Source organism: Bactrocera dorsalis, chromosome 3, assembly GCF_023373825.1.
Source record: "Bactrocera dorsalis isolate Fly_Bdor chromosome 3, ASM2337382v1, whole genome shotgun sequence".
Taxonomy (NCBI): domain Eukaryota; kingdom Metazoa; phylum Arthropoda; class Insecta; order Diptera; family Tephritidae; genus Bactrocera; species Bactrocera dorsalis.
This window is the reverse complement of record NC_064305.1, coordinates 72,616,403-72,629,045: the sequence shown is the minus strand read 5'-3', so window position 1 is coordinate 72,629,045 and position 12,643 is coordinate 72,616,403. Positions and strand designations below refer to the sequence as shown.

The 12,643-nt window shown below is 35.5% G+C and overlaps 1 protein-coding gene across 3 annotated transcripts in view; it reads right to left on the bottom strand.

The window, feature by feature from the left end:
* Window positions 1-12,643, bottom strand: part of LOC105233489 (aquaporin) — a 78,931-nt gene that overhangs the window by 32,760 nt on the left and 33,528 nt on the right. Inside the window, exon 1 of one of the 3 annotated variants that reach the window (XM_049452258.1) lies at window positions 689-1,491. The exons of the other annotated variants lie outside the window; for them this stretch is intronic. Within the exon in view, the coding sequence (XP_049308215.1) occupies window positions 689-824 (136 nt within the window). The 5' untranslated portion in view covers window positions 825-1,491. Of the gene's footprint in view, window positions 1-688; window positions 1,492-12,643 lie in introns of those variants that run through there. 3 annotated transcript variants of the gene reach the window in all.

Sequence of the window (12,643 nt, the reverse complement as noted above, 5' to 3'; positions counted from 1 at the left end):
TCTCAGTCCTGTTTATGGGATTAAAAATTTAAAAAACTATTTCAGTTAAGACTTTCGGGATTAAAAAAAATTATTTCAAATATTTATTAAATGATTTTTTTAATGCCTTATTCACATCCTAGATTTAAACAGAAGTAATTCGTTACTCACATCTTTTAATTTACGGATTTTCCATAAACATAATTTTCTTCTCAAAGAACCAAAAATATTATTTTTTAAACTCACACAAAATTGTTGACAACAAAATAGCCACAAATAATATTAAAAAAAAAACTACTTTTTGACTCTCTAACACTTTTGTTCTTTTTTTTCATTAACTCGCACTAAAAATATTAAAAATTATTACCAAAAAATACACATTTCTTGAATTCATAAAAATGGAAAAACTAAATTTTTCAGTGACGCATAAAAAAAAAATAAAAAAAATTTATTTCAACAGAAATTTAACTTTTTGTTCTCTGCTTTATTTTAGCAATTATTTATGGTATATCAAGAACAAAAACTAACTTTTAGCACAGAATATTAAAAGAAATCTATCCAGATGTTTAAATGTATTTGCTCATAAAATATTTTTAAAATAATTTTTTGAAAACTTGTACAAAAATTTAAAAATCTTTAATTTTGAACTAAAATTACGCTCAAAAATTAAAAAATAAAACTTTTACTTTAAACTGGAAAATAAAATTACCCTCAGAAATGCGGTCCGCCGTGAATGTCATTTCGGTATTTTGGTGGAAAACCTTTTTTTCGCGCTGCTCGTACGAGATTTGCACTTGTGTTGTATTGTCTTCTTGTGGCGGAGACTGCAGTTCCACCGACGCCATGCGACTAACTATCACTACAGTATCACCAGAGCTAAGCACTTAAGAAGAGATTTCACTTGAGAATGTGTGATTTTTCGCCGATAATTGAAGATATGCAGCCGGCGGAATGAGTGAGTTGTTAACTTTTTTTGAAAACAAAACGAGTCAAAGTGATAATGATGTTGCCACCGACGACGCCGAAGTGCGAACTGAATGCATAAAGCGAATGTTAACGCTTTTCTATCGTTGCGTTTTTTAATTTTCGCTGCGAAAATTGTCAACGCTTCTGCTACTCGTACTAACTATTGTCTCTATTTATTTTGACGAGTTATTTTGATTTACGCCGCGAGTAGCAATTAATTAGTACCAGCGAACAGGTAACAACAATACACGCGAGTGCCGCGCGAAAAATAGCAAAAATTAAAACACAACAACAATAAGAGGAATATTAATTCAAGTTGTATTGTAAATTAATCGCTGTAATTGTCGATTTAATGACAAAAATAAATAAAACACCGGCGCGTAATATTTAATTAAATATTAAATAATGTGGAATAATTCACGCTAATCGCTTGTGGATGGAGTTGCCGTCGACGATTTAGCAAAACTGTATTTTTATTCCTCGAACTTTTCTCGTTGTGCTTTGCAGTTTGTTGGCGACAAGTGCGCTTGCTTGACAGTCGAGTTTTCAACTGAAGCGTACGGCCAGCGCGCGATCGTTTTTTTTCGGCGGGGGTGGCACAACTTTACTGTTAAATTTCACTGTCTTTTGCGCTGTTTGGGTGCAGGGTGCTAGGGTGGCGCTCATGTGGCTCATGGGCTGTGGCTATGGCAGTGTGAGGCGCACCTGAGCGAGCGCTTAGTAAGCTGGCTGACGTAGCCAAGCAGTGCTGAAGCAACAACAGCAATGATAGTGGCGGTGGAGTGGCGTGTGAATATCAGTGAGAATTATCTTCGGCAGATATGACAAAACATGGGCATGCACACGTTACGTATACGCGCCACGTAATGATAATAATGTTGGGATAGTCGCCGTAGGGCGCGTGACGTGGTGGGTGAGAGTGTGCGGTAATGTATTACTTGAGTGCCACTACATTTGCGTACAGTGTTGTCTTATCAGTCTTCAATGTAACTCGATGCTGAGTAGTTGACATGCATTTACTGAAGAGCGTAAATATTTGCCAATTTCAGATGGTCTTGCCTACATAGCAGCTATCTTCGAGTATTTACAAATATGTGAGCAAAACTCAGAAAAAAAAATGTATAAATATTAAATTTACTTTAAACCCTTCTAAACTCACTAACCTAGTAAAAAATTTACAACAAAAAAAAGAAAAAATTGAGCGCGTGTATTTGGGCACGAGTTGAGATAGCATCTGCTAGACAATTAATTAAATATAACGTAAAAATATCTTTTTATTTAATTTTTGATAAGAATTTAATCCCTTGCTACCGCAATTTACGGAAATCGTGTTTACTTTTCAATCATTTTTCGTATTATTTTTTGCTCGCTCTCTCACCGTAATGGCGCTGTCAACACTCGCAATGTGTTAACAGCTGTCAAAATTAATGATACGGGAGACGTAAGCGTCAGAGACTGTTGGCGATTATATAGTGTTTGATGACTTCCAAAAGTGTTCAAAAAGCATTATAAGTTTAATGAATGAAAGGTTCCTTCAATTTATAGAATTTATAGTATTGACTAAAACGTATATGTTTAACATTTAATAACATATTAGAAGAGTAAGAAAACCGTTGACTTTGACTGCATCGGAGCCATAACTTTTTTTTTGTTTTTAACTCAAAATATTCCTTACAAGAGCTTGATTTTGATCGGTTAGTTTGTACGACAGCTATATGTTATAGTAACTCGAACACAATACTTTCTTCGGAGATCACACCGTTGCCTTAGGCAATAACCTATGTCAAGTTTCAAGACGCTATCTGCTCACAACAGTACTCATAACAGTTGTATACTATAGTGGACCGATATCGGTCGTTCCAACAAATGAGCAGCTTCTTGGATAGAAAAGGATGTGCAAAATTTCAGAGCGATATCTCAAATACTGAGATACTAGTAGACGAGAGATAGACAGACGGATATGGCTAACTCGACTCAATTCGTCAAGCTGATTATTTATATATATTATGTATAAGTATGTATATATGTTATACTTCATAGGATTTCCTATGTTTCATTTTAAGTATATTGGCTTCCAGGCCACAAGGGTGTTCCGGTAAACGGCATAGCTGATGAGATTGCCAAAAGTGCCATCCGTTTGGTTACCGAACCAGGACAAGTCGCTGGAAACGAAACATAATGAAATTGGTGAAAGGGTTGGCAGTTGGATCAGGGTAATTAGGGATGTTTTAAGAACATGCAGTAATGCCTAAATCAAGCTCCAGGGTTCTGAAGAAAAACATGCCAGCTTTTTACTAAAACGACCTCGAAAAGACTGCAGGACGGTTGTTGGCTTAGTGACAGGTCACATTTTACCGGCATTATGTGGGTCGGATGAACATTAGTAACGATGATACATGTAGAAAAGTAGCAGGGAAGTAGGTATAAGAGACACGCTGGGACACTGCCTTTGTTTCTGTTCAGACTTATCTGGAGTTCGTCTTAGATATCTAGAAGTTCAAGGAATTAGATGATGCATCAAAAGTGGATGAAGTATCCCTTAAAATTCGCAAAAATTGATGGTATTCTGTTTAACGTATACTTCAAATCGAACTAAACTGAAACTTCATCCGGCAGTAAAAAGTAGCCAGCGCTCTATGAATGCCATGATAGCCAACCAGTATTTGCCAAACTAAACTTAGAAATGTGTAACCTAAAAATTAATTTCAATAATAATGAAATTTAAATTTGATTTTATATAAAAATTCAAAAGCAAAAAGTATTCTCACGCTTTCTATTTATGACGTCATGAGCTAATGTATTTAGCTGTAAAACTCACACCAAAAGAAGTAAAGTCAAGAGACTGTCATGATCTCTGCTTCTATGATTCTCGAAATATACCTAAAGTACACAAAACCCAACATCGAAACAACAATTACCATTTTTTTGAAAAAAAAAATCAAAATTTATAATGCGAATATTTCAAATGCTAAATATTTCCCTGTCAAATAGAATATTCTGACTTGAATGACGACAGCGTTTAATGCACAAGTTAATATTTTATTGAAATGCAAATATCAAATGTTGGACGTCATTATAAGACGGAATAAAAAAGTATAACAAGCAGAGATATGCATAAAAAACAATAAATCTACAACAACATTGCTCCAAAAAATTTGCAAAAATTTAAAATTTTGTATGCTGACGACAGTTTGACGACGACGCTGACAATTTTTAATTTAATTTGAGTCACGTTTTGTTGTTAAGCGCAAAGCGCATGCGATTATTATGACCCACCCCTCCTACACTGTAAACCGTATTCATGTTGAATTATTTCGCTCCACAATTTCAACCTGTTATTACTTTTTTTTGGCGGGGGCGTGTAATCGCATTGTTATCGAAAATCACAATTTAAAAAGGCACTTTTTGACAAATTGCCCCAAAATTGCATTTGTAATTGTCTTAAATTAATTGTGTTAATATTGACATTAATGACGGTTTATTGACCGTTTAATCCAGACATGTTAAACAACTGATGTATTCGTGGAACTGTAATGAATTTTGAATGCGTTTTTTTAAATAAATTTTTCGAAGAAATATAAATAAATCAATTGCAAATTTTTGCAAACGGGGTCAATGGTGACTGTTCTCCTTTATTTTAAATATATAGGCTCCTTAGAAGTGATTAGGAACTTGAGTGCAGCGAGGTTTTTTCCCAACGAATCGCCTTATTTAAATCCCCATTAGAATTTCATTCACATAAAAGCCGTCAGCTTCAGTTTGTTTGACTAATTGTATACTGTTTGGCTAGCCACGTAAATTTTTTTTTGAATTACATTTCTTATTTAGCAGTTAATTTATCGAGTAGTTCAATCTATACAAACAAGTTCAAAAAGTACGCCGGAGTAGGGATAGATGTGGATATCTCTCTCTTCATGGTTTACAAATTCTGCCAACATTTTTCAAGTGGAAGTACTAGACATAGAGAAGGCCTGTGGAGTTCTACTGAATAACTACGGGAGTTTACAGAAAGCTACCACATACATAGGGAGCCAGAAGGCATTGGTAGGTTTGTCGTCGACAAAGATAAGTTTCAACGTGGTTAACAAATGTACAGGGATGATCCAGAAAGAAATACGACAGAGTCGATTTAAAAAAATTGATTGAACCAATCGTTACAAATTTTTCAAAAACATTCAAAACAGACTCCTTCTGCATTGATGCAGCGCCGCCAGCGCGATTTCCAAGCATTGAAGGAGTCACGGAAGGCATTCTATGGAAAAGCCTTGAGAGCCGAGGTGTAATCTGCTTGGATCCCCTCTGTCGTTTCAAAATGAAAAACGCAGCACCCTCTTCCTGGCCCTCCAAAAAGGCCTGGTGCCACCGAAACACACCACTTCTTGCTAAGGCAACATCTGTGTAAGGCTGCTTGATCATATCAAACGAATTTACCGAGTTTAACACAGAATTTAATCGCGTAACTCTGCTCTAACGAACCCTGCATTTTCGGCTTGCACTCACAGAAACGCCTTGCCCGAAAATTTTTGTCCTGACTCTCCAGGTGCTCGGAGACAACTGACCAGTCGCTCATTCGTTACCTAGGAACGCCCTCTACCGAATCCATTCAGTGCGCGCACGCTCTGACGTACTGTCGCGACGCAAGAAAATCAGTCCATTTACTTTCCGGACAAACCCAGTACGAGGGCTTCATGCTTACTTAGCCGGTCAACACCACTTGTCCTTAATTTGGGTTAAGTCACAGGAAAATTTTCGGCAACGACAAAGCAGACGAGTTGGCCAAGTCAAGAGCCACTCTAGAGACCTCTCCGCCAAATGATTGACTTATCAAATAGGCCTAAGAGAAGTATACATAAATTTTATATATATAGACTTACAGCTACCAAAAGGGACAAAAGCCATTTAAAGGACACTTAAAAATAGGAATGTCTCATAACAATATTTTCCGGAATAATTTTCCGGAACTCGAAAGTAGTAAAGAAAAGATTCAATACTTCCTTTGAGAGTGCCCAGCTGTATCACAATCCCGACGAAGACCGAGCAGACTGAAACGTACACCTGTGCGCTCAATTTTCGATGAGCTAATTCAGCAGCCTCTGAAGAAATCTTATGCGTACAGATGTATGAAGCTCTGCAGTAGTTCTCTCTTTATAGAGTAATTAATATGTTTGAGAACATTATATAGGTCATTGTTCTTGAAAAGGCGTTCCAGCATAGAATTGCACATTGTTTTTTTTTTGTAATTTTTGCTTTTGGGATCCTCAGAAGAGATTTTTCGTATACGTAAATTAATGTGTTCGAAGAGTTTAAAATTTATGCTTTATTCAATACATATGGTAAAGGAATTTTCTGATATCGATCTTAAATTTTAAGTTTTTGAATATGAACGACGAGTCCTACAAAAGTGGTTTTCAATGAAATTTACCTGGGGCACTCATGCGAGAAGACTTACAACATTTTTTGTTAACAAGTGGTCGTTATGAAACAAAGTCATTTCATATATTTTTTGTGGAAAATATTAGAATAGTTAAGTACCTTCTCAAGGAGTCAAAGAGAAATCATTGGAATACTAGAGTACATTCTAAGAACGTCAAAGAGTTTCAGGTATTTCTAGAAGTACCTTTCACTTAAAGTTGTACTTTAAAACTTTCAGTTTAAGTTTATAACTATCTATAAGAATTTCGAAAATGTTTTCTAAAAAATTCGAAGAATTTTAAGATCTAAAAATACATCATTCTTAGCAGTTCAATCATTTTTGGTAGCCGACAACAAACATACAAACATTTCGGTATCATTTTTTTCTTCGAAATTCTTCTAAATCACAATTACTTATGTAATCAATAAAAATTGTCTGTCACAGACGATTATTTAAGTTGCTATTGAACTCGCTAAGGCCGAGTATCAGTGAAATACTCGTGTACACATGAGCATTATTGAACGCTTAGGTGATAATACGTAATGAGGTACTAAGTAATTAAGGCATTAGCAGCGAGTTGAGAAATTACTTGGCGATAAAAATAGAAAAACAGCGAAATATTTTTTTCTTTATGACAATTTTTAATTTTTTTACGCAGCAATGAACGATAACGGTAAATGCCAGACATTGAGGAAGTGAAGTGAAAATAAATCTAAATATGGTATATAGATGAGTCTGAATATGTGTGAAAGTGGAAAATACGTTATAAAAAACAACAAAAATAATACAAAATATTTCTTAACAATATATAGGCTGTAATAAACACCAAAAAACCCAGCGTTGAGAAAATTTGTTGCCATATTTTTTCATAATATTTGCAAAACATAAAAAACCACTCATTTGCGCCAATTCAAACGTGACTGCGAGCAAAATAACTCACATTAAGGCGCTGTGGGGGCTTCAAAGGCGACGGGGACGCTTAATGGCTTGTTGTTGAAATATGCCACTGCTGCCACGAACTGGCAATTAGAATGCGGCAGCCAATAGTAGTTAGTTAATTTACAATATATTGCAACAATAACAATGCATATCTGTGTGTGTGTGTGTGTGTGTGAGGTGTATAGATTAAATCAAATTATTTATCACCTCAGCGGTGAGCATTGTGTTGCGCCAGCATGTGGTTGGCAGTTGCCACAAAATGCCGCAATTGCGGTAGCTATCAATGGTCGTTACAACAACAACACGTATTACAGCGATAATAGCGATAATGCAAATTTTACAACAAATAACAGGCATTTGTTGTGTCGGTTGAAGTTCAAGTCGTCACCTTGTTGTACGTCGACTTGGCGGCCACACGGTTGATTGCTTATTTGTTGTGTATGGCATGGCATGGCGGTGAGGCGCTAAGCTGTGCGCGGTGTCAGTTACGCTACCGGCTCACAGCTAGCACGACTGCACTGGTGGTTACAATGAACTTGATTTTGCATTATTATTTAACTAATTTGTTGTTTTCTGTTTTTACACACTTCGATAATTCGTTTTTGTTGTGCGTGTAAAAAGCTCTTAATTACAACGCTTGCGTTTCATTTGCTAACTAATAAAGTTATTAATTTTTAATAAAAAAAGAACAAACAAAAAATTGTTTTTGCAAATATTTCAACGGCTATTATTGGCATTGTTTGCGAAAATTTTGTGAAGGTGCTTGTTTTTCTTTTTAAGCCCATTTCGTAAAATGTTTGTATATTAAAAACATTAAAAAACCTCAGTTGCTCAAATATCGACCTAAAATTTTTTACACGTCATTTTCTTTCCAAGAAGTCGGTTATTTATCGGAAACGCCGATATTGGATCCCTATAGTATACATCTGCCATACAAACTGAACGATCTGAATCGGGTGCTTATATGAAAAACTTTCGCATTTGACGAGATTCTTTAAGAAATTTGGCAGATAATATTGCCTAAAGCAATGCTGAAATCTCCGAAGAAATTCTTCTGATTGGGCCTCTAAAGCATATAGTTGTCATTAGGGCGTTTTTTTAACTATTCATCTTTTTCAATCTCATCATGAAATTTCCTTGGAAATACCCCTAAAAAAATTCCCTGAAAATTTGGGCCCTTAATATTAGCATTCAAAGTTCAAGTTGTCCAACGCAGGATTACTCTTGCCAACAGGTGCTACTTCGGACTGAGTAGGCAATTGAAAAGTAAAGTCCTCTCTCGACGAACAAAAGCCAAACTCTATAAGACGCTCATAATTCCCGTCCTGCTATATGGTGCAGAGGCTTGGACGATGACAACAACCGATGAGTCGACGTTGCGAGTTTTCGAGAGAAAAGTTCTGCGAAAGATTTATGGTCCTTTGCGCGTTGGCCACGGCGAATATCGCATTCGATGGAACGATGAGCTGTACGAGATATACGACGACATTGACATAGTTCAGCGAATTAAAAGACAGCGGCTACGCTGGCTAGGTCATGTTGTCCGGATGGATGAAAACACTCCAGCTCTGAAAGTGTTCGACGCAGTACCCGCCGCGGGAAGCAGAGGAAGAGGAAGACCTCCACTCCGTTGGAAGGACCAAGTGGAGAAGGACCTGGCCTCGCTTGGAATATCCAATTGGCGCCACGTAGCGAAGAGAAGAAACGACTGGCGCGCTGTTGTTGACTCGGCTATAATCGCGTAAGCGGTGTCTACGCCAGTAAAGAAGAAGAAGAATATTAGCATTAAGGACTGGACCAAGGCATGTAAAAAATTTCCATTGAAAATACACGACAATCGTGATTTTTTATCTTTAAATTTCTATAGCTCAGAGGTATTTTATGGCATCGCTTTGACTATAGACCCATGTTCTTCAGAATTGAACAATCTACAACCCCATCACGACAACGTCGAAACTCAGATCGGCGAGGTAGTACGAAGCTCTAAGCCTGATTTTTTCCACGAAATTCGTATTTTTTTGTATATATCTCGTAAATGACAAAAGCTACATATGGAAAAAATGTACATGACAAACTTGTAGGAAATTTTATTTGCTACAAAAAAGGTCGGAGGTCGAAATCGCTATCATTAATACTTCTCGGGATATTCGGCCTTACTTAAAGCTTTATAGAATTTTCATGAATGGTATGTAATAAAAACTGATCAAAATTCAGTCCTTGTATGGATAACTTTTTTTATTTGACTATATATCTTCACCAAAGTTGGCGTGGTATTTACTCAAGTCAATGGAGCAATTGTCGAAGAAATTGTTAAGATCGGATCACTATAGCATATAGCTGCCATACAATACAAACTGACCGATGAAAATCAAGTTCAGTCATTTCCAAAACAATCAAGTCTTCGAAACCGAATAAGCTAAGCTGAAAAGGCCCATATATTAGCCGAAGTTAGAGAAAGCACATATATGAAACCATGCAGTCATATAATCAAAGTTGTTATACACAATTTTACATTTTTTCCCAGATAATTAATTTTGAAATAGAACCAAAAACGATTTTTTTAAGAATTGGAAAGATTCTCTTCGAACAATTCTAGGGTCGCATTATTCCAAGACCAGTTGAAATGTTGAAATGCTCTAAGCTCTCTCTAATGATATCTGTGAAGATGTAGAAGATTTCACTGGTCTTAAAACCAGTATCAACGCCAATAACAATGTCTACCTTGAAATATAATATTGTGTAGTCGAAAAAGTATTTTCGTATTTTGTCAATATATGGTCGTTGCGGGCGGATACCTCCACCAATGAACTTGTGAAGTTTACGGAGACATGGCTGTATCAGCTCGTGTAGCACAACAATGATTCGCTCACTTCCATTCTGGAAATTTCGAAATTTCGATTTACATTGATGGAATAATATCTCTGCGGAAATATAGCAAAAAGTGGTCGATTAAAATGGTACATATTTGTTTATTTATATATTATTATAAATATAAAAATAAAAGTTAAAATTTGTTTAGAAATACGAAAAAACTTTTTCGACTACCATATTAGACTATTCTGACTAACAAGATCTATTTTCAATTGAATAGTAAGATCGATAAGACGATTCGTCCATTGATGCATTTTAATGACGCCGCATAATTAAGCCTTGCCGCAATGAGATGGGCAGTAGAGATATAGGTTCTATAACAGCTTTTGGTCAAGATCGGAAAAAGTGTGTAGCTTGTTATGCAAAGAAATCTACTAAAATGTTGGGTTTCCGAGAAAAGTTAAAACTTGCAGGACTATCTGGTTGTTGGATATAATAAACGGGCATATCTAGTGACAGCCCAACAAATTGCGATTTTTGGAATTAAAAAAATACTTTATCATCTGTATTTTTTTTTTTTTTTGAGATATGTACATACATATTATAAAACTACCCAGTAAATTTTTGTAAGAAAAAAAATGTTGAGTTATGCACGATCTCCGAGCGAGCTGAAAAAGTCAACATCACGTGGTTTTAACTAGACTCTAACTTAAAATTGCGTTAAAATTTGAAAACTATACCATTAATAATTTAGCGCCATTGAAGTAAACAATGTCTCAACTAATTGAGCATCCCACTAAATTTTAAAACAAACAGATGAAATTTGCGTTGACTGAAAAAAACTTTGACAGACGTGTGGTAAATCAATTAACTACCGATTTCTTCCCTCGCAATGATGGAATGACATGCAAAATCGGTTAAATAAATGTAAATGCGAACAGAAACGAGTTTGTTTATATTGTCGGGCGCTCAGTAGCGCGCAAGAGGGAAATCCATTTGACTAATGTGTGAAACAGTAAGTCATAAATTAGCATTAATTAGTTCTCTAGCCGCATGCGCGCGCTTTGTATTTATACCAAATTTAATTCGCTTTCAATTCGGTGTTCGCTTTTTTCGCTGCAGCAACGGTTAGCGCTGTTTTCACAGCATATTTGCGATTTTTTTTGTTTTCTTTTTTGTGTTCAATATTTACTTTTTACATCAAATTGTGTGATAGTTTTTGCTTAAATATTGATCGCTAACACGTTGCAATATGTTTTTGTTTCTGCTTATTTTTATTGTTGTTGTTAATGTTGACTTTGAGTTTGCGCTGAGCGTGCAACGTGGAAAAATGTGTTGCAGTCTTTATTTTTTTTTTGTTTGTTAACATATTTTATTAAGAGTTCTAAATGCAACCCATATTTGTTTTTTGTTGTTTTTCTCAACTTTTTTATGTAAACTTATAGCACTTCATAGCAACTGCTCTTCGCACTTGCTACACTTTAATCTGTGACATTCCTTCCCGAGATCAAGAGGGAGAGAGGTGAAAAATATGAAAACAAACAATTTCGCGCCGACAGCCGACCATAAATAAATATTTGCTATTTTAATTAGTTTTCACCGCTACGCTGTTGTTGGTGCTGTTGTATTTTTATAGCCCATAAACAAGCGGTGCCTACGTAAGTGTGAATATAATTACCAATGTGCAATTGGTTTTGTTGGAGAAAAGTCATTTTCGAACGCTGAGCATTTCTTTGTTCTTGACTTAATTTCTGAGTTTTTTAGAGCTTACAATGCAGCTGTGGGGAGAGTATGAAAGGAGTTAACAGTATTGTTTGAGGTATTTAATACTTTTTTAATTAGTGTTTGAATGTTTTTTTGCTGCTTTAAAATTGCCGTAAGCATATACATACATTAAGTATTTACAGGCTCCAACTGGTGAGATCGCGTAAGTTGAGCTATGAGAGCTATTTTTTTTTAAGGAAAACGACCGAAATCTTAATTTTGCTACTGCTTTGTGTTTGGTTGTTCGTTTGAAGGCGTATCATAGCTGTTTTATACTGATAAATCAGCCACGGATGATCTGAGAGCACTGAACTGCTTAGACAAGAATTAAAACAGGAAAAAAGAGAAGAAATGTCTACCCACTACACTTGTTGTAGCCAGAAAATCTAAGCTCAACGAAAAATTGGTTGTTAAGCCCAAAATTTTTGATAATTTTTAGCTGTCATAATATTTACAAGAAATTCATAACTAATCGGTCCCAATTAATTTTCCTTAATCGATAAACAATTTTTTTTTGTGCCAAAACCAGTTTCAGTTTTTTCCTAAACTTCTAAACATGTTGTCAATCAATAAATTAGAAGACAACAAGTAAGAGAATCACAAATAATTCTTAAATATGAATGAAACTTTTTCTTTACAGGCGTAGACTCCGCTTACGCTGTTAAAGCCGAAATTATTATATGAAAAACGAAGTGGCAAAAAACATTAATTTAATTTCAAATCTAAATAGTTAAACATTCTATGTTAGAAATTTCATCCAACTCAAAGCAA